This window comes from Macaca thibetana, chromosome 1 (assembly GCF_024542745.1).
Source record: "Macaca thibetana thibetana isolate TM-01 chromosome 1, ASM2454274v1, whole genome shotgun sequence".
NCBI lineage: Eukaryota > Metazoa > Chordata > Mammalia > Primates > Cercopithecidae > Macaca > Macaca thibetana.
In genome coordinates this window covers 53,290,984-53,314,211 of record NC_065578.1, presented here as the reverse complement: position 1 = coordinate 53,314,211, position 23,228 = coordinate 53,290,984, and the positions used below count along the sequence as shown (strand labels likewise).

General features: G+C 42.1%; 2 protein-coding genes across 2 annotated transcripts in view; both read right to left on the bottom strand.

Annotated features, from left to right (window-relative positions):
- TCEANC2 (transcription elongation factor A N-terminal and central domain containing 2) overlaps nucleotides 1-23,133 on the bottom strand; it is a 45,679-nt gene extending 22,546 nt beyond the window's left edge. The window contains exons 1-3 of the mRNA XM_050803584.1: nucleotides 22,941-23,133; nucleotides 22,187-22,330; nucleotides 6,998-7,139 (exon numbers count right to left, since the gene is read on the bottom strand). Coding sequence (XP_050659541.1) covers nucleotides 6,998-7,139; nucleotides 22,187-22,288 — 244 coding nt within the window. The 5' untranslated portion in view covers nucleotides 22,289-22,330; nucleotides 22,941-23,133. The remainder of the gene's footprint in view (nucleotides 1-6,997; nucleotides 7,140-22,186; nucleotides 22,331-22,940) is intronic.
- MRPL37 (mitochondrial ribosomal protein L37) overlaps nucleotides 1-23,228 on the bottom strand; it is a 911,410-nt gene that overhangs the window by 146,485 nt on the left and 741,697 nt on the right. The window lies entirely within an intron of this gene.

The following is a 23,228-nucleotide window of genomic DNA, read 5'->3' as shown; positions in this document are numbered from 1 at the left end:
TGCACCACCACACTCAGCTAATTTTTATATTTTTAGTAAAGACGAAGTTTCACCATGTTGGCCAGGCTGGTTCCAAACTCCTGGCCTCAAGTGATCCACTTGCCTCGGTCTCTCAAAGTGCTGGGATTAGAGGCGTGAGCCACCGCGCCCAGTCAAACAGGTTTCTTTATTGTAGGATTTCATCTAGCCTATTAAATGAGAAAGTATACTGAAAACCTCTAAGGGAGAGGAAACAGTGATGCGGCATTTTCCAAGCTTTATTTGAACCCAGGACACTTTCTTCAAATAACATCTCACTGGACCAGAGTTCTAAGAAATCCACACTTGAAAACAATGACATCTGGGAAAAGTCCATACCCTAATGGCTAGCTTTTAAGTTTCTTTATAATCAGGCCCAATTGCTATCCACCCTTGCCCATTCCAGCCATTACATTGTAGCATGTTGTTTTCAGGATTTTCAAGCTTCCATTCCTTTACTCATGTCTCTGCCTGCAATGAGCCAGATCTCATTTTGACCTAGCAAAATCCCATCACTTCTATAAAAATCCTTCTCCACTTGCCTAGGCAGATATTCACTGTCTCCCCCGTATTCCCACAGACCTTTGTACATCCCTTGATTTTAGCATTTTCACGTCAATCATTATTATACACCTGAATGCCTATTTTTCCAGAGAATGTGGGCGCCTTACAAACATGAACCATGCATTATTCTGTAGCACACAGCATAAGGCATAGGACAAGGAAGGTGCTCAGTATGTGTTGAATGAATGAATGAATATAGATTCTATAAAACACAGATCAAATGATGATCCAAGGCTCTTGCTAATCCTCATCTTGGTTATCAATCTTAACAATTTAAGGGGCTCACCCTGTTATTATTCTCCTACATTAACTTCTCTCACTCTACAGAATCTTTGCCATTAGCATTCAACATGTTAGGATCCTTTTCCATCTTAAAAAACAGAACTTTCTTCAATCCCACATTCCCTTTCTGATATTGTCACCTCTCTTTTCTTTTAATACCAAACTTCTTGAAAGAGTTGTCTATTTTGTTTCATTTTCATACATCTTCTTCACTCCTCAAGCTTCTGCCCCTAACCTTACTTCTGAAATGGTCCTAAGCAAGATCATTAATGACTTCATTTTGCAAAATCTAATGTGCAATTTTTAGATGTAGCTTATTCGGCATTTTGACAAGAATGGACAAAGCTAACCAATCCCCTCCTAGAAACACTCTTTCCTTTGCAATCTATGACAGCATTCTTTTGTTTTCTTTCTGTTGCTCTGGTCGTACCTTCTCAGTTTCTTCTGTAAGTCCTTAAATACTGGTGTGCTTCTGGATTTTAAACTCAGCTCTTGGGTCTTCTTAACTTATATACTCATCCTAGGCAAGCTTATCTACTATTTTGGTTTTTGTTTCTTTTTTTGAGACAGAGTCTCGCTCTGTCACCCAGGTTGGAGTGCAGTAGAGCGATCTCAGCTCACTGCAAGCTCCGTCTCCCAGGTTCACGCCATTCTCCTGCCTCAGCCTCCCAAGTAGCTGGAACTACAAGCGCCTGCCACCATGCCTGGCTAATTTTTTATATTTTTAGTAGAGACAGGGTTTCACCATGTTAGCCAGGATGGTCTTGATCTCCTGACCTCGTGATCCACCTGCGTCAGCCTCCCAAAGTGCTGGGATTACAGGCGTGAGCCACTGCGTGCAGCAGCTTATCTACTATTATCACACCATTTCCCAGGTCTATGCTGATAATGACTCCCCAGTGTATAGTTACAACCTTTCCTTAGCTTCACTCTTGTATTTCTAGCATTCTGTTGGACATTCCTTTTGGGATGTTCCACAGAATAAGTCTAAAATGGAACTTATTATTCCCTCCACCTCCAAACCTGCTGTTTCTTATCTTAATGAGTGGTACTGCCATCCACCTACTTGTCCATATCAGAAACCTAGCCCTCAGCCTTCACTGCTTCATCTTCATTCCCAACATCCAATCAATCTACAAGTCCTTTGGATTTATCACATGTATGTCTCTTGACTCCAACTACAATTTCTTCATCTCCATGATTACTACTCCATCCAGGCCACTCTCATTTCTTATGCAGATGTTTTAGGAGCTTCCTAACTGAGCTTCCTGCTTCTAGGTTTGCTTGTGTCCAACACTTTTCCCACATGGCAACCAGATAGATTTTTCTAAACTGAATATGTCATTCCTCCATTCAAAACTCTTCAGTAATAATTCTACTATCTTTAAGATAAAGACCAAACTCTCAAGTTTTATGGCAGACTAAAGCTACTCTTTCACTGCAGTATTACTAGATCCTGGATAAAAGCCACCTAACCCCAACAAAAAAGTTAGCAGAGGCTAGAAGGGTGCACTCAGGGAGTGGTAGGGTTATCCTAAGGGCTGATATCAGTAGCAATGCTGCTGAAATACTTAGCTTTGGGCCAGCAGTGATGAGGGGAGCTAATCCTCGGCACTCTCATACTGAGGTGAGATCCTTAAGAGGTGTGCTAAAGTATTCCAGGTCAGAGATGGCCTCTGACTGTTGCCAGAAACAAAAGAAGTTAATCCCCTTTGGAGGGAAGCTTCTCAATTTAGACCCACAGAATTCCTACAGATAGAAATACAGGCTGGGCACAGTGGCTCATGCCAGTCATCCCAGCATTCCGGGAGTCCAAGGCAGGAGGATCACTTGGGTACGAGAGTTCAAGACTAGCCTGGGCGAGACCCCTTCTCTATAAAACATTTAAAAAATGATCCAGGCATGGTGGCATCTACCTGTAGTCCCAGCTACTCGGAAGTTTGAGGCAGGAGGATCCCTTGAACCCAGGAGTTCAAGGCTGCAGTGAGCCATGATTGCACCACTGCACTCCGGCTTGGGAGACAGAGTAAGACCCTGTCTCAAAAAAAAAAAAATAATAAAGTTAAAAGAAAAATAGAAATACAATAATGAGTTTGCAATTAAAAATCAACAAGCACATGGGAAGGCAAGTACCATCAGTCAGCAGAAACAATAAACAACAGATTTAAATCCCCAAGAACCATAAATATTAGAATAGTCAGATGAATACAGAAGAGCTAGATATTAAATGTTTAAGAAATAAAAGGCACAATCACAAGAATGCACCAAAAAAAATTTATAGAAAACATTTTGGGGCTGGGTGCAGTGGCTCACACCTGTAATCTCAGCACTTTGGGAAGCCAAGGCCAGTGGCTCATGCCTGTAATCCCAGCACTTTGGGAGGCTGAGGCAGGCAGATCATGAGGTCAAGAGATCGAGACCATCCTGGCCAACATGGTGAAACCCCTTCTCTACTAAAAATACAAAAATTAGCTGGGTATGGTGGTGCGTGCCTGTAGTCCCAGCTACTAGGGAGGCTGAGGCAGGAGAATCACTTGAACCCAGGAGGCAGAGGTTGCAGTGAGCCGAGATCACACCACTGCACTAGCCTGGCAACAGAGCAAGATTCTGTCTCAAAAAAAAAAAAAAAAAAAAAAAAAAAAAATTGGGGATAAAACAAATTTGTAAAAATGAAACACAGTTTTTGAAATAAAGACCTTAATAAATGGGCTAAATAGCAGATTAGAGTCAGCTGAAGAGAGAATAAGTGACTTGGAAGATATGTATCTGAAGATATTACCCCAGAATGCTGAGTCAGACAGAGATAAAAAATAGATAAATTAAAGGGTATGAAGAATAGAAGACCTAACATGCTTCTAATTATAGAATCTCAGAAGGAGGGAACAGAAATAATGAAAGAGAGTAACTTTTGAAGAAATAATGGTTGTTGCCAGGCATAGTGGCTTACACATGTAATCCCAGCACTTTGGGAGGCTGAGAAGACTGCTTGAGCCCAGGAGTTTGAGACCACCCTGGGCAACTTAGCGAGACCCTATCTCTACAAAAAATACAAACATTAGCTGCATGTGGTGGTGCATACCTGCAGTCCTAGCTACCTGGGGGGCTGAGGCGGGAGGATCACTTGAGCCTGGGAGTTCAAGGCTGCAGTGAGCTGTGATTATGCCACTGTACTCTAGCCTAGGTGACACAGAAAGACCTTGTCTTTAAAAAAAAATTTTTTTTTTAAATTAAAAAAAAAAAGATAATGGCTGTAAATTTTCAACAATGAACATGAATCTGCAGGTCCAGGAAGTATAATGTATCTAAGATAAATGAAAAGAAATACAGGCTATGGTAGCCAGTCTACAAGTTAGGTTTCAGTGATTATCACCTCCTGGTATTTATACCCTTATGTTGCCTTCCAAACTGTATCAGGGTTGGTCTGTGTGACCAATAGCATATGACAAAACTGATGATATATCACTTCTGAGATCAGGTTATAAAAGACACTGTGGCTTCCATCTTGGTTGTTCTCTTGCTTTCTTGTTCTTTCCTGGATCACTTGCTCTGGGGAAAGCCAGCTGCCATGTCACGAGCAGCTCCAAGGAGAGGCCCACATGATGAGAAACTGAGGCCTCCTGCCAGCAATCCTGTGAGCCATTTTGGAAGCAGATCCTTAAGCCCTGGTCAAGCCTTCAGATGACTGCAACCCCAGCCAGCAGCTTGACTGCAACCTCATAAGAGACCCTGTGCCAGAACCAACCAGATAAGCTGCTCCTGGATTCTCAACTTAAAAAAATTGTGTGAAATAATAAATATTGTCTTCAGCAGCTAAATTTTAGAGTAATTTTTACACAGTGATAGATAACTAATGCATATGCCAAGACCAAACAGTTCTGAATGGCTTACAAAGAACCTTCTCCATCTGGTCCAGAATGTCTCTCCAGTCTCATTTCTTGCCATGCTCTCTAAAGCACATTACATTTCTAACACACCAAACTACTTTTAGTTTCTGGAATGCACCATGTTCTCTCCCACCTCCACCTTCTATATAGCTCACGTGATGTACCCTGGCCTGACACATTTCTTCAACACCTTCTGCCCTACTCCTAACACATATAGTCATTTTGCTAACTTCTCCCCATCATCAGAGCACTCATCACATTGTATGATAAAGTCTTGTTAAACTGTGTTTCTATTAGACTTCAGGCTCCAAAAAGGCAGGACAATATCTGTTTCCTTCATTATTATGCCTATATAGTTCCCAACACAGAAAAGGTACTCAGTAAATATTTGTCCCTTATAACCCACAGGATAGGAACAGGCAGAAAGACTAAAGGTTGAAGAAATGTAAACACTCTCAGGCAGTGATCCAAATGAAATCTTCAGCATAGCAACTGATGTAACTATAAAGAAACCAAGAAACTCCTATATTCCATACAACCTCAGGTTTAGGCGAGGCTTGGGATAGAGTCAAAACTCAAAGTTGGATGGTTTCCAGGTCCTCTTAAGTCAAGCCCTGTTGTGGTTTCGTTATGATCCTTGAAATGAAATCTCCAAACATCAGAAATACCCATTCTTGAAAGCATACTCACAATTATACTCAAACACCAAATAGAAATTATTTTTTTAATTATAATCTTCAAATCTTCAAATCCAGCCTATTTAAGTTATGATCATATACAGTATTTGTGGAATGTGCTTAACTATATACATATATATGTACACATATACATGTCATAAAATATTAATCACTAGTACCCTCTACTGGTGGAAATACTTTATCTGCTCATATGAATGGTCTTATTGCCCCCTAGTGATTATAACCTAAAAAGACAAAATCCAGCAGCAGATGGGAGAACCTCCTTGGCTACAATAGTAGGGTTTTATATTCTTAAAGCATCTGATTTTCTCAGATTCTGGTTTATATTACAGAGGTACAGCTCTAAGACTCTTGGGGGGCCCTCTGGGGATTTTGCACAGCTCTTCCCAGCTGTTAGTGCCAGTTCTGAAGCTGCTCTCTCTTCTGCTTCTCATGAACAAGAGGTCAAGGGGAGGCAGACAAGGCAATGGCTGCCCTAGTGAGGGCAAGAACAGCAGCTGTGAATGACTGTCCTGGACTCCCTGGGGAGCTGGGAGCAGCTTGAGTAACACATGTTGGCACTTCCTTGCATATTATTCACAGTTGTGTACTGTACTAAAATGGCAATTCAACATGGTCCCCGACTTACCTTTTAAGTATCTCCAATGCTATAATATCAAGATGTAACTGAAATGTCACCTCCTCTATGAAGCCTTTTCTGAAGTCCCCAGTATATACCTTGTTTAGATTAGAATAGTACCCAGAACACTATTTACATGTTTTTATTTATAACCTACAATATTTCACTGTTCCCATTTGTCTATATGCTTGTCTCTGCTACCAAACCCTAAGTTTCTTTTTTTTTTTTTTGAGACAGAGTCTGAGTCGCCCAGGCTGGAGTGCAGTGGCACGATCTTGGCTCACTGCAACCTCTGCCTCCCAGGTTCAAGCAATTCTCATGCCTCAGCCTCCTGAGTAGCTTAAGATTACAGGCATGGACTACCATGTCTGGCTAATTTTTGTATTTTTAGTAGAGATAGGGTTTTGCCATGTTGTCCAGGCTGGTCTCAAACTCCTGACCTCAAGTGATTTGCTCACCTCAGCCTCCCCAAGTGTTGGGATTACAGGCATGAGCCACCACACCCAGCCCAAACCCTAAGTTTCTTGAGGTCACAAATGATGTCGTATCCATTTCTGCATACCCAGCATCTAGCACACTCAAAATGTTATCCATGTGTTATTGCCAGTTATGCCAGTAAGTACATAAATAAAATGTAAGCACTTAGAAACTTTCATGGTAATTTGACAAGGGTAATTCTATATCTGTTGAAACTAATTTTAAAAACGGGCTTGTATTTTGTACATTCCATTTCATTTTTCTGATTTTTTTTTTTTTATGTATTACCAAGGTACTGGTCTGCAACCAACAGATAATTTTTTAAACAACAGTCCTTTACCAGGGAATTGAAAGCATTGATAAGGGAGATAACTTCATGTTTGAAGGAGAGAGGATGGAAAGAAGGGAGACAAAATATAAGCTTTCTTAAAAAATAAAATTAAGAAGGAATATACCTATCTTTGTTGATTTTAACACTTCCCTGGAGGGTATTTTCTTCTTTAATTCTTGTAAGGCTTCAATGAGATTCTCTTTGGTTTGATCAGGAAGTTCCAGCATAGTTTTCCATCTTTTTATGTCTTCTACAACCACAACTCTCTGGGAAAAAGAAAAGTCATTTGGAAAATGGAAAATTTGCATTAGAAAGACATCTGCCTTCACCTGAGCTAATGGGGCTCCTATTGACATATGAATTATTGATTATGACCTAAACCAAAGTACAGTGCATCTGATGGCCCCAAATGATGGGTAATTGCTTAAAAGCAGGTATGGCTTACTGCAAATCAGGAAGAGAGGTGCATCTATTAGGAAAAGTGCAAGTTTTAATCTTACCATCTCAGACACCACTGGGCACTTAGCAGTGAGAGGCAATAAGGATGAGAAGAGAAAAACAATGCTGAGGTGAATCAACTCTATAGCTCACTTAAGAGTGTCTTAATTCATAGGCAAGAACAATGAGTAGAGAAGTCAGGCATGTTTATTTCAACAATCAAAAGCACACTTCAGTAGTTCTCCACTTCCTAGAGGATAAAACTCAAAACTCTCTCTTGTTCCAGTAATTGTTTAAATCTTCAAACACATAGAAAGGTACAGCGAGTAACCCACTATTTATAATGGAAAAAATGAACACTTTGCCATTTCACATAAAATAATAAAACATTATAAAGTTTAAGTATCTTTGTACACTGCATCAACTCATTCCCCTCCTTCCCTTCCTAGAAGAAACTATGTACCATCTTAAAGCTGATATGCATCTTATCATTAAGTATAAAAAATTAACAGTTAAAGAATCTGGGTGAAGGAGATGGGAAAGTTCTTCATACTGTGTTGCAAACTTTTCTTTTTTCTTTTTTGAGACGGAGTCTTGCTCTGTCGCCCAGCCTGGAGTGCAGTGGCCGGATCTCAGCTCACTGCAAGCTCCGCCCTCCGAGTTCACGCCATTCTCCTGCCTCAGCCTCCCGAGTAGCTGGGACTACAGGCGCCCGCCACCTCGCCCGGCTACTTTTTTGTATTTTTTAGTAGAGACGGGGTTTCACCATGTTAGCCAGGATGGTCTCAATCTCCTGACCTTGTGATCCGCCCGTCTCGGCCTCCCAAAGTGCTGGGATTACAGGCTTGGGCCACCGCGCCCGGCCCAAACTTTTCTATAGTGTTGAAATTATTCCACTAAGAATTTTTCAAAAAGTAAAGTGGGAGACTTTTAATTTTCTTTTATAACTACACACACACAAAAATCTCATCTTGGATTGTTATTATCTGAGGGAGGTGGGCACAGTGAGGGAACTAAAGGGGATTCTGGGATTCTGGTAATACCTTTTTGATCTGGATGCTGGTGTGTTTATTGTGAAAATTCCTCATGTACACTTATAATTTGTGCACTTTTCTATATGCATTTTCTATATGATAGTTTGATAAAAGCAACAAAAAAAAGTCTTATCTCTCTCCCTTGGCTGGTGTCTGCTTCCAGCCTAGAAGCCTATGGTGGGAGGAGGGTATGTTTGATTTCCCTCTCACCCCAACTTTGCTTCTCTTCCTCTCCAATCCGCTTGTTTGCTTTGGTTTCTGACCCTTCCAGGTTCAAAGCCAGGAAAAGGAAAAGAGGAAAGGGGAAGGAAAAGCCTTACTTTAACATAGTGATACTATGCTAATCAGGTTTTACTACTACCTGGACTTGGCAGATGTTGAAAGCTGACTTTCTTTTTCTCGTATAGGTTACTTTTGCAGTTCCTTGGAAAGCTCCCACTGTTGAGCTCTCACCTGCAGTTCCCATACTGTGGGCACTGTCTCCTTCTGCCAGCCATCCATAAGTCCTCTCGATTTCCCAGTTTTTGGCAACCCACCTCCCACAGGCTCTCCCTGTAGGGATCCCACTGTCTTTCCAAGTATCTTTGTGGACCCATCCATTTTCATTCAATTCCAGGCCAGCCAGCATTTTCTCCCACACTTGCCCACACCTTTGTCCTAAAGAATTTGGTGAGTAACAGCCCTCCCAATGCACCCACTTCTCCTTTTGACATCAGTCAGCCACTCTCTGTCTTTAGACTTTCCCAGGCATAGTCTGATCTCTGTCCACCAACCCCAGGAACTAAAGTCAAGTTCTTCAAGTGAAAAAATACCGTGGCACTCTTGCTTCATCCAGAGGAATTCTCTCTCCCCTCTTCCTTTAACGTCAACCTACTTTATAGCTTATGGTGGGTGATGGGTTCAGGATCCCAAAACTGGTCTTCAGGTATTGCTTTCTGTATAGATGGTCTAGAATCGCATTGGGAAATATCATTTGATACCTACTGCTTTGTTCTCGGTCTTCAGGGGCATTAGTTAAAATTGAGACAGTCTTTTTCTAGGATCTGTTACAATATAAAATGGTATTAGTGTTAAACTGTATGAAAAATAAATCAATAAAGCCAAGTAAGGGGAAATTTTGAATAGGAAGAAAGTGCAAATATCATGTCTTTTTCACCAATGTATTTTATTGATTTATCCATACTTAAATATGTAATCCCGGTTGATCCATTTTAATAGTATTAAATAGTATTCAATTATTTTTATATACAAATGTCTTAGAAGTTTAAAACTATTCCCCTATTAAGTATTTAGTTTCTTTCCCCATATTTTACATGTTATAAACATTGTTTCAATGAACTCCTGTCTATGACAGTTTTTTGTATATGGTCTTCATCTCTTTACTTTCAACTTTTCTGGGTCATTACACTTTACATAACCTGTGGCTGCTTTATTTTGTTCCCTGCCTCCTATTCCAATCTGAGAAACTCTATCTTTTAATAGGCATGTTTAATCCATTTGTATTTATTATGATTATTGATATATTTGAACATATTTTCTCTTCTTTTGTATCTTCTATTTAACAGTTTTCTTTAATCTATTTTTTTCCTTTTTCCTTTTTTTGTTTTTTATAGATGGGGTCTTGCTCTGCTGCACAGGCTGGGTGCAGTGGTAACAATCATAGCTCACTGTAGCCTTCAACTCCTGGGCTCAAGCAATCCTCCTGCCAGTTTCCCAAGTAGCTGGGAGTACAGGTACGTGCCACCATGCCTGGCTAATTTTTGTTGTTGTTGTTGTTGTTTTTGAGACAAAGTCTTGTTCTGTCACCCAGGCTGGAGTGCAATGGCACAACCTTGGCTCACTGCAACCTCCGCCCCTCCTCCCCCAACCTATTCAAGCAATTCAGCCTCCCAAGTAGCTGGGATTGCAGGCATGCACCACCACGCTTGGCTAATTTTTGTATTTTTTGTAGACATGGGGTCTCACTCTGTTGCCCAGTGCCCAGGCTGGTCTCAAACTCCTGGCCTCAACTGATCCCCTCGCCTCAGTCTCTGAAAGTACAGGGATTACAGGTGTGAGCCACTGTGCCCAGCCCCTTTTTTTTTCCCTCTATGGTTTGGAAGTTATGTATTATATTTCTATCATTTGAGTGTTTACCCTTACAATTTTTATTTTTTTTATTTTTTTTTTGAAACAGAGTCATGCTCTGTTGCCCAGGTTGGAGTGCAGTGGTGAGATCACACTGCAGCCTCGACCTCCTGGACTCAAGTGGTCCTCCCACCTCAGTCTCCCAAGTAGCTGGGACCACAGGTGGGCCACCACAACCTGCTGATTTTTAAATTTTTTTGTAGAGATTGGGTCTCACTATGTTGCCCAGGTTGGTCTCAAACTCCTGGGCTCAAGTGATCCTTCTGCCTTGGCTTCCCCAAGTGCTGGGATTAGAGGTGAGCCACCATGCTCAACCTGTCCTTACAATGTTTAAGATGTATACTAACAGAAATTGATACCAGTATTCTCCTCACAAGCCTCTACTTCAGAAACCCCAATTCCATGGCTTCTCTATCCCTTATGTACTTTTTTCTTTCATATTTCTGTCTCTTCATTTCTCTATGATACATCCTGAGTGACTTCTTCAGAAATCCTAAGTATTTCTCTCTTTAGCTATGGCCTGCCTATGTTTAACCTGTTTGATATGTTTCTGCTTCAATAAGGATATTTTTTCATTGGACAAGTTCTGTTTTTCTTCTTCTCCAAACTTACCTATTCTCTTTTCATACTATTCTGTTCTTATCTTTTGGTTTCTATTCCTTTATGTCTGTGATCATGAGGTCTGGAGGCAGGGAACCTAAAGCTGATTCGCGCTGACTTCCTAGAACGAAATCAAAAGGAAAACTCGGCTGGGCACTGTGGCTCACACCTGTAATCCCAGCACTTTGGGAGGCCAAAGTAGGCGGATCACCTGAGGTCAGGAGTTTGAACCAGCTTGGCCAACATGGCAAAACCCCATCTCCACTAAAAATACAAAAATTACCTGGGCATGGTGGCACATGCTTGTCATCCCAGTTACTCGGGAGGCTGAGGCACAAGAATCATTTGAACCTGGGAGGTGGAGGGTGCAGTGAGCCAAGATAGCACCACTGCACTCCAGCCTGGGTGACACAGCAATACTCTGTCTCCAAAAAAAAAAAAAAAAAAAAAAAAAAAAAGGGAAAAATGCACAACCAACCAAACTGGTCTCTATTTGCATAGGGGTATAATTTTGTAACTTCATTTCAGCCTCTGATTGGTCCTCTCCTGGAACCAATCAGACATTTGCTTAGGGTGTAACTTTGTAACTTCACTTCAGCCTCTGATTGGTCACCTTCTACAACCAATCATACTGGTTGCAGGCCACTACTTCATTTACACACATTACACACGGTGTAAGCCAAGTAACCAATGGGAAGCCTCTAGAGGGTATTCACACTATTCAAACCCCAGAAAATTCTGTAACCTGCACTCTTGAGCCTGCTTGAGCCCACTCCCACTCTGTGGAGTGTACTTACAATAAATCTATGCTTTCATTGCTTCATTTGTTGCTGTATGCATTCTGTCCAATTCTTTGTTCAAAACGCCAGGAATCTGGACACCCTCCACCAATAACAAACATTTTAAACATATTTATGTTTAAATTGTTTTTAAATGTTTAAAAACAAACTTAAACATATTTAAGGTCTCTTTGAGATTGTTTTCTTATCTTTACTTCTTGGGGTAGAAATTCTATTACTTACATCTGTCTGCTCATTCTCTCTCTTGGTAATTTATTTTCTTATAGACTTTGTAATTTCTGACCATTAGTTTATCCTTGTAGGGGATTGTGTTCTATGAAAGTCCTCTGCACTCTAGGATATGAAGTGTCTTAATAGAGAAATCTCACATTGGCCTTTGCCAAGATTTGAATTTTCTCAGTTCTAGGCCAGTTTTTATATTAATCTTTTTCAGTTTTGCAAATAGACTGAATTTAACTACAGCTAGCTTTCTGGGTTTGCAGGTTTCACATCTGTGGATTCAACCAACCATAGGTCAAAAGTATTTTTTTAAAAATAGATGGCTGCATCTGTATTGAACACATAGAGCCCTTTTTCCTTGTCACTATTCCATTAACAATACAGTATTAAAACTACTTACATAGCATTCATATTGTATTAGGTAATACAGATTGAGTATCCCTTATCCAAAACGCTTGGGGCCAGAAATGTTTGGGATTTGGGATTTTTGAATATTTGCATTATACTTACTGGTTGAGCATCCCTAATCCAAAAATTCAAAGTCCAAAATGTTCTCATGAGCATTTCCTTTGGGTACCATGTTGGCACTCAAAAGTGTTGGATTTTGCGACATTCTGGATTTCAGATTAGTATGCTCAACCTGTATAGTAATCTATAAATGATTTAGATTATATAAGAGGATCTATATAGAGTATAGGCAAATAGCACACCATTCTATATAACAGACATGAGCATTCGTGGATTTTGGCACCTGTTGGGGGTGGGGAGTCCTGGAACCAATCCCCCACAGATACTGAGAGACGATTGTATACATATTCGTGCATGGTAATAAGAATGTGGTTCCAATTTATTATTATTGTCAACTCTTTTTCCATCTAAGACCCTGAGAAGGTAACAATCTGCTTCCCTGGACTAGTGGATGGAATTTTTCAAGCTCATTTGTCACAAACATACGGTAGTTCTGTTTTGGCTTCCAGCTTCACATGGGAGATCAGTTCTAGCTCCCCACATCACAATAGCCCGAGGTCTTATCTCCCATCCATACTGGCCTTGAAATCCAGCCCCTAAGCATTATATCTGGATTCAATGTTCCCTGGAACTATTCAGCTTCAGCTCCCACTTACAGCTCTGATTCTGGCATTCCTCTCTCTTCCTGGCACCTAAGGATTTCCCTTTCTTGCGTTCAAGCTCAGCTCTGTATTGGAGACTTTTTTCTTTCTTTCTTTTTTTTGAGACGGAGTCTGTCTCTGTTGCCCAGGCTGGAATGCAGTGGCGTGATCTCGGCTCACTGCAAGCTCCGCCTCTCACGTTCACGCCATTCTCCCGCCTTAGCCTCCCGAGTAGCTGGGACTACAGGCGCCCGCCATCATGGCTGGCTAATTTTTTGTATTTTTGGTAGAGACGGGGTTTCACCGTGTTAGCCAGGATGGCCTCCATCTCCTGACCTCGTAATCTGCCCCCCTCGGCCTCACAAAGTGCTGGGATTACAGGTGTGAGCCACCGCGCCCGGCGGTATTGGAGACTTCTAATCCAGCATTTCTTTTTTTTTTTTTGAGACGGGAGTCTCGATCTGTCACCGGGGCTGGAGTGCAGTGGCTGGATCTCAGCTCACTGCAAGCTCCGCCTCCCGGGTTTACGCCATTCTCCTGCCTCAGCCTCCCGAGTAGCTGGGACTACAGGCGCCCGCCATCATGGCTGGCTAATTTTTTGTATTTTTGGTAGAGACGGGGTTTCACTGTGTTAGCCAGGATGGTCTCGATCTCCTGACCTCGTGATCCGCCCGTCTCGGCCTCCCAAAGTGCTGGGATTACAGGCTTGAGCCACCGCGGCCGGCCCTAATCCAGCATTTCTACATGGCTGGAATCGGGTTAAGGGTTCCACATCAGATAATTTCAACATATGGAACTAAAGAAGTCCAAACCCTAGCATGGCATAAAAGGCCTTCCATGACTTGGCTCCTGACATTCTTTTCAGTCTCATCATTTGCTCCAGATACACCAAACTATTTAGAGCTTCCTTTTGAATTTCATACTCTTTGCCTGGGAAGTTCTTTCTTTGCCTCATTTACCTGATAAATACTTATTTATTTTTTTAAGACTCTTCAAGCATCACGTCTTCTATGAAGCCTTTCTTGCCTCTCCTCTACCACATTTTACCATACTCCACTTTGCATCCCTCTGCAACTTGTATAGACTCCTATTATTGCATCTATGCTTTCTGCAAATACTTACCATCAACAAGGCTGTCTTTCCCTTGAGGGCTGGAACCATTTCTCATTTATCTCACTATCCCCAGTGCACAGTAGGTGTAACTGAACAAAACTATTTCTACCTTCAAGGACTAAGTATAGTACAGTTTTCAGATATGAAATTTTAGGTCAGGAATAGGAAAAACATCAGTCTATTCAAGAGCAAAAGAATTCCAGATATATCAAGAAATGTCTCAATCTCTAAGCATTGGCCAGAAAATAGATCACTCTAATTACTTGGAGGAACAAAAGAAATGGACACAAAATATCAATAAGTATGCTACAATGAGTAGTAGAACAGTTACTGCCAGAAAGAAGATGTGCTTTCCAATATACCATCTGGTTTTACAGTTGTGGATTGCTGAAATGTCAGGTTTGACAAAACCAATTAGGGAAAATGATTCATTCATAAGCAGTTATGTGGGCACCATTCCACTGGTGGGGGCAGGAGGCAACATATTGGCTAGTTGATCCTACAAAGGAAGGAAAGGTTTATAGAACATTCTGAAGCAATTAACCTAAAAGAATGGGTATACTCTAGGACCTTTTAATTTTAAAAAATCTCTTACTGCAACCAACAGAAGAAATCACTTCCTCTTAAGGGAGTAAAAAGAGATTAACCAAATTAACCTTTACCACTTAAATGGACATTACATGAGCTCTATTGAGAATCACTTTTATAGAATGTGATAAGCCTATGGCAAAATTACTTGTAATATATAGTGATAACAGAAGTACAATGGTCCTAATATTCCAAGATTTTAATACCTCTTCAGTTTGGCATTCAGAAACTTCCACCTTTTTTTTTTTTTTTTTTTCTGGCTCACACTATCTGCAGGACCCAGATTGTCTAGTTCAAATCCCAACTTTGCCACTAATGGCTACGTGACTTCAAGCAAGCTACTTAATCTCTCTGTGCCTTAGTTTTTAATCTGTAAAATATAAATGATAAAAGCATACATTTCATAAAGCTATTATTAAGATTTAAAGAATTAATATTTGTAAAGCATTAGTTAGCACAATGCCTGGCCCGTAAAAATTGACTCAATAAATGTTAGTAGTAATCCTTATTACTACTATCATCATCCTCCTCCTCAGCTTTGGTTATACTATACAAGCCCCTCCTTTTCCATACATGAAAAGAGGAAACTATCGGTTTTTACTACATGCCAGGCCCAATGGTTAGCCCTTTCAACATGAATTTATTTACTTCGCTCTCATAACAATCATGCAGATGGGGTACTGTTATTTCTGATGTTATTGATGAGGAAACTGAGTCTTGAACATTTAGTAGGTTCTTGGCATTAAAACATAATGCTGATGTTTGGAAGTCACTTGGCAGAAAGTGGACCAAGCTGACTCTAACATTCACATTTAACTCAATTTCTTTTTAATTTGCCAGTGTGAACACACCAAGCATCACACATACATAGAGGAAACAGAAGAGCACATACCACTCATTGAATGGTTGTATGTCACTACTTCCCTAGAGTATATCAGACCTAGCCAAATCCTCCCGTCCCTTTATGGTGCCCTGCCACATAGCCTTCTTTGGGCACTAAAACAGGTACTAAGCTCTCTCTTCTCTTACCTTTTTTTTTTTTTTTTTTTTTTTTGAGACGGAGTCTCCCTCTGTCACCCAGGCTGAAGTGCAGTGGCGCGATCTCGGCTCACTACAACCTCTGCCTCCTGGGTCCAAGTGATTCTCCTTCCCTAGCCTCCTGTAATCCCGAGTAGCTGGGATTACAGGTGCCCGCCACCACGCCCGGCAAATTTTTGTATTTTTAGTAGAGTCGAGGTTTCACCATGTTGGCCAGGCTGATCTCAAACTCCTGACCTCAGGTGATCTGCCCACCTCAGCCTCCCAAAATGCTGAGATTACAGGTGTGAGCCACCACACTTCTCTTAACTCTTAACCCTTATTGTCTATATGACAATTCTGTAATGGATCACATATAATTTTGTAGCATTTATTTTATTTTTTGAGACAGGGTCTTGCTCTGTTGCCCAGGCTGGAGTGCAGTCGTATGGTCATAGCTCACTACAGCCTCAACCTCCTGGGCTCGAGCAGCCCTCCCACTTCAGCCTCCCAAGTAGCTAGGACCACAGGTGCATGCCACCACGCCTGGCTAATTTTTTATTTCTTTTTTTTTTTTTTTGAGACGGAGTCTCGCTCTGTCACCCAGGCTGGAGCACAGTGGCGCAATCTCGGCTCACTGCAACCTCCGCCTCCCAGGTTCAAGCAATTCTTCTGCTTCAGCCTCCCAAGCAGCTGGGACTATAGGCACGCGCGATCATGCCCAGTTAATTTTTGCACTTTTAGTAGAGATGGGGTTTCACCATATCAGCCAGGCTGATCTCAAACTCCTAATCTCATGATCCACCTGCCTCAGCCTCCCAAAGTGCTGGGATAATAGGTGTTAGCCACTGCGCCCGGCTGCTATTTTTTTTTTTTTTTGGTAAAGATGAGGCCTCACCATGTAGCCTCACCATGTAGTTTGGTCTCAAACTCCTGGGCTCAAGTGGTCTTCCTGTCTTGGCCTTCCAAGTTCTGGGATTATAGGCACGAGCCACCACACCTGGCTTCATCATTTATTAACTTCTTATAATTTGGTCACTTTTCAGCAAGTTTCATGAGGGTTCGTATTTTGATCTTAAATTTCTCTTACGTTCTCTATAGTACTTAGCGTTGTGCTATGCATAAGCTGTTTCACAATATTTGTAGAATACTTTACTATCAAAACCCTACAACGGCATGCCAGAATACAGATGATTACCGTTTATTCAATACTTTTTACCTACAGTGTAGCACACACTGTGTTAGGTCTTGGAGCAGAATCAGAACACAATAAGATATTACAGTCCTGGGTCTCAGGAATTCATAGTGGATTGGAGAAAACTACAGGTAATCAGACAATTACAATACAGTAGGGTAAGTGCTATGACAGATACTTGAACCAAATGTTGAGAGTACTAATGAGAGAAAGATTAACTACCTTATAGAACCCAGAAAGAATTTCAACGTTCATTTATTTGACAAATATTTATTGACCACTTAGTATGTGTCAGGCACTGTGCTACGCCCAAGGGTAGAGAGGTAAATAAAATACTCAAGGTCCTGGCCAAGTGTAGTGGCTTATGCCTGTAATCCTAGCACTTTGGGAGGCCAAGGCAGATGGATCACTTGAGGTCAAGAGTTCAAGGCCAGGGTGGCCAACATGGTGAAACCCCATCTCTACTAAAAATGCAAAAATTAGTCGGGCGTGGTGGCGGGCCCCTGTAATCCCAGCTACTCGGGAGGCTGAGGCAGGAGAATCGCTTGAACCCAGGAGGGAGAGGCTGTAGTAAGCTGAGATCATGCCACCGCACTCTAGCCTGGGCGATAGAGCGAGACTCTGTCTTGGAAAAACAAACAAACAAAAAAACAAAACAAAACAAAAAAACAACTCAAGGTCCTGTAGTCATGGCGCTTATAATATAGGATTTATAGGCAAAGTGGTTCTTGAGTGGGTTAACAAATGGGTAGAAATTGACTCTGTAAAAAGAAACAGAAGGGCTTTCAAGGAAAAGAGACCAGCCTCAAGTTCAAGGAAGCCCTGAAGACATGGAAGGGAAGAGCTTACACAAAGAATAGCAAGAAATAAGGTGTGGCTGGAATGCATACATACAAAGGAGGGGCTACAAGGCATGAGATGATAAGCACACTGGGGTAGAACAGGTCTCATGTGCCAAGCCAAGCCTTTTATTTTACTTCATTTGGTCATTCAGAAAAATGTATTGCAGCCTACTATAGGCAAGTCCTGTGCCAGGAACCAGTGACACAAAATCAATGAGACATAGTCTTTCAAGAAGCTCAGAGCATAGCGGGGCACAGGCATGTAAAGAAACAACCATGATACAGCACAAATAAGTACAATGATACAGACATGTTTAATATACAGGGATGGCTCAAAGAAGGGAGTGATTAGATTGGCTCTGTGTCTCAGGGACAAAAGGGTGGTCAGGAAGGGCCCCATAGTAGAGGATTTGAACTAGATCATGGGAGATGAATAGGATTTTATAAAGGAATGATGACAACAATAATAGCAAACATTTACATAGTACTTAGTATAGGCCAGACTCTGTACCAAACACTTTACATATGTTGACTCACTCAAATTTCGTAATACCCTATAAAACAGGTATTATTGATCCCCATTTTATAGATTAAGACGGACACAGAGAGGCTAAATAACTGGACCAAGGTCACAAAGGTAGTAAGTGGCAGAGCTGGGATTTTAGTAAGGCAGTCTGGCTCCTAAGTCTGTGTTCTTAATTATTGCATTACATTGCCTCCAAGACAAGATAGTAAAGGAATTCCAGGCAAACAGGACAGTATATGCAAAGGCACAGAGGAAGGAAAGAGCACAACATCTTTGGGGAACTATGAATGGTTGACACTGGATGAGGCATAAATAAAAAGACTAGCAGGGGATGAGGCAGGCAGGTGTCAGGTCATGGAAGGCCTTGGGTGCCATGTAAAAAACTGTGATCTTTATTGATGGGTAATGAGAAATTATGGAAGGATTAGGCAGGAAAGTGACCTAAGTAGATTTTCTTTTCTGTTTTAGATATATTTCTCTGGTGTAAGAGTGGAATGGAGGTGAATGGGGGATGTCAAAGGCAGGGAGACAAGTCAACAGACCATAGCACTGCTCTAGATGAGAAGTATGATTCTGAACTTAAAGTGGAAGACAAGTTAGTATGGGCAAGAAGGACTTTTAGAAAGTAAAACTAAAAATTGAAGCCAGGCATAGTGGCTCATGCCTGTAATCCCAGCACTTTGGGAGACCAAGGAGGGCAGATAGCTTGAGCCCAGAAGTTCGAGACCAACCTGGGCAACATGATGAAATCCTGTCTCTACAAAAAAAAAAAAAAATTAGCCAGGTATTGTGGCATGTGCCTATAGTCCCAGCTATGATGTGATCATAGTCACTGCACAGTGATCATATCACTGCACTCCAGCCTGTGTGACAGAGCAAGACTCTGTCAAAAAAAAAAAAAAAAAGAAGAAAAGAAAAGAAAAAAGAAAATTCAATATAAGAGAAAAAAGAGTTAAGGATGGTTCCTGGATTTCTAGTCCCAGTTACTTGGTATATGGATATACATTAATACAGGAGAACAAGGAACAGGTTTGGAAGAAAAGCTAATGTATTTAAGGGGAATGTTATTACATATGCCTGCTGTTTTATTCTTTTTTTTTTGAAATGGTATCTCACTTTGTCACCCAGGTTGCAGTGCAATGGTGCCATCCTGGCTCACTGCAACCTCTGCCTCCCAGGCTCAAGCAATCCTCCCATCTCAGCCTCCCGAGTAGCTGGGACTACCGGCGCGCCCCACCATACCCAGCTAATTTTTGTATTTTTTGTAGAGATGGGATTTTGCCAAGTTGCCCAGGCTGGTCTCGAACTCCTGGGCTCAGGTGATAGACCCCCCTCGGCCTCCCAACGTGCTAGGATTACAGGCATGAGCCACTGAGCCCAGCCTGTTGTTTTATTTTTATTCCATAATTTTCACATCATTTATTTTCATCATCACACATAGTGATTTTCAACTGGGGCACGAGAAGGAACGAGAAGGGAGAGGGGTAGGAGGAGGTATATTAGAATATAGGTGTTTGGGCCGCATGCCGTGGCTCACGCCTATAATCCCAGCACTTTGGGAGGCCGAGGCGGGTGAATCACGAGGTCAGGAGCTCAAGACCAGCCTGGCCAACATGGTGAAACCCTGTCTCTACTAAGCAAGACTCTGTCAAAAAAAAAAAAAAGAAGGAAAAGAAAAAAAAGAAAATTCAATATAAGAGAAAAAAAGTTAAGGATGGTTCCTGGATTTCTAGTCCCAGTTACTTGGTTTTATAAATACAAAAAATTAGCCGGGTGTGGTGGTGGGCACCTCTAATTCCCCACTACTAGGGAGGTTAAGGCAGGAGACTCGCATGAACAGGGGAGGCAGAGGTTGCAGTGAGCCAAGATCCCACCATTGCCCTTAACCCCAGGCGACAGTGCGAAAATCCATCTCAAAAAATAATAATAATAATAATAATAATATGGGTGTTTGTAGGTGTAGGTGAGTGTATGTGTAGTTCAACTATTCCTTCCCACCTTTTTCCTGGAGAGAGTCTGACATGATCCCTCATTGAGAATCACTGCTATGTACAATTATCCATGAATATTCTGACAAGGTAGAGACAGTTGAAAACCTTGAATGTGTTCTAAGCAGTCACAGAACTGCAAGACTAGGACAGACTTTAAAGATCATCTAGAGTTCAGTAGGGCTCAATCAAGTGCTGTCTGGAAATATGTGACGGCATTTTCAGTTATCAGAATGGGAGGTGCCATTGGCATTAGGTGCCTGAGAGCCAGGGATGGTAAGTATCCTGTAACTAACCAGCAGCTCCAAATAATGACGAATTATCTTGCCCCATGCAACAATAGCACCCCCTTGAAGAAACACTGATATAGTTCAACCTCCACATTTTATAGATGAGGAAACTGAGGTCTTAGAGAAGGGACTGACTTGCTACTAAAGATCACCTAGTTACCAGTAGGGCCTATTTATACTCTCCTTCACTGCTTTCCAATATGGGTCTAGTAAGTCTGTGGGACATCCAGAAAAGGAGTCCAACTGAGTATGTGTCAAGTACTCAGAATGCTGCCTCGCTCTTACAGTCCTTTGCACATTTTCTCTAGCCCCAGATCCTCCTACCTTCTGAAACCTAGGCTGGAGGTGCAGTTCTGGCAGTTTTAGCATAGAAAGCCTAAAGAATGGATGTCATCCTGGCCAAATACATAAAATGTGACAGAACTCTGAGGAGCACAAACACTAGGAACCTAGTAGAGGAAGAAGAACTCATAAAAGAAAATGAAAAAGTCAGAAATTTAAGAGGCAAGGTTCAGGATGACAAAGGGGACCAAGTACAAGTTGTTTTGTTTCATTTTAGTAAAATAATAATTACTTTAGCACTTATTGGGTGACTATGTTGATTGATTCATTGTATCTACTCTTTGCATCTTGCTTGCAGACATCAGACTGAGTTCAAGGCAGCAAAGAGTTCATTAAAACAGCCTCTTTCCAGCTGGGGGCAGTGGCTCACGCCTGTAATCTCAGCACTTGGGGCAACAGAGGCAGGTGGATCATTTGAGGTCAGGAGTTCGAGACCAGCCTGGCCAACATGGTGAAACCCTATCTCTACCAAAAACAAAAATTAGCTGGGTATCTGTAATCCCAGCTACTTGGGAGGCTGACGCAGGAAGATCATTTGAACCCGGGAGGTGGAGGCTGCAGTGAGCCAAGATCGTGCCACTGTACTCCAGTCTGGGTGACAGAGTGAGACCCTTTCTGAAAAACAAAAACAACAACAACGACAACAAAAAACAGCCTCTTTCCTGGTCTCAGCTGAAGCTGTAAAGCCATTTGATACAGTTCTGGGCAGTAAGATGTGAGAGAAGAGCATCAAAACCCACCCCTAAATGAGTCTGTACAGGGTAGGTATATAGAATCATATCTGGTACTTTAACATTCCTAACAGACTACATTTTGCAAAAGAATAACAACAAATGGGACTTGTCCTACCAGCTACCATACATGCTGTAAACCAGAGTAATTACAAGGGTGTAGCAGAGGTGTGCGGAAATTGATAAATGTAAGTCTGTACAGCTATGGGGGAAACAAAGGAGGAGTGGTCAGGTACACTTTGCGGGAGGAGGCATAACAAGAAATAATTCATAGGTCTTTTCACAACAGAACCTCTGGTACCACCTTGCTATCAGTCCTTTGCACATTTCCTCTAGCCCCAGATCCCCTCTCACCTTCAGAGATTCAATCGTGGCCTGCTTGTAAACCTTTCCTCCAGAATCTTTCTTCTGAGGGCTATTCTGGATTCTAGGCGTTCGAATGACGAATTTATCCATTGTTAGGGGCCTCCGACTACCTTGACGTGCTTGCAGCGTGTTCTGGTCAAGAAAGACGGTAGATTCTAAAACCTCACTAAAGACTGCCGTGATATTTGCTCCCCAAAGTAACACAATTGAGTTCTCTGGAAGAATTCATGAATTATGGGGACTCGAGTGGAATTGACAAGATTTCCTCCTGAGGAACTTCCTAAGAATTGAAACTGTAAACAATCATCAGCCTACGTCCTGGGTTAGGAGGTTCCTAGATTCCAGAAGTGCACGCTCTAGGGGGGATTCCAATATTGGGGGGATTGGCCCAATATTGGAATCCCACCTAGAGCGTGCACCTAAGCCCTCTTCCAATTAAGATTGGGCTGTGGAAGGGTTAGGATTACACTAGGCTCAATGCCGCCCTCTTAACAATCACCTCACCACAGCCACAATCCCAAGGGTTGCCCTGGTAATCAGCAACTGACAACCACCTCCAGAACACAGCAGGGAGTCTCACAATACGCAGCCATCCCCTGGAACAAACTGCTTGGTGGTCAGAGGACCCTACCCACGGCTGTAATCTCTGGATCCCCGAACAAGGAGAAACCCCATCCTCCTCGTTCTCAGCACTCAGGAGCCCGGGTAGGGGCACCTAACAACGGCCTGGCGTGAGACCCACCAGGAAAAGCAGCCCTGGCAGCTGCTGTTGGCGCCCTCCAGACTGCAACCCCGTAGGCTCCCAAGCCCAGTCGTCTGTGTGAAACTAAATAGACGCTTCCTCCCAGGGCTGTAGTTCCTCTGAAGAAACTCCGCCGGCCCTCGCGCCTCTGGGCCACAGCGAACCACATTCCCCAGAATGCACTACGAAGAAATGCGGGCAGAAGGCGCGCCGAGGGCGGCTGTAGTTTTCCGAGACCAACTTTCCCGACAGCACCGTGCGCCTCCCGCCTACGGAGAACTACATGCC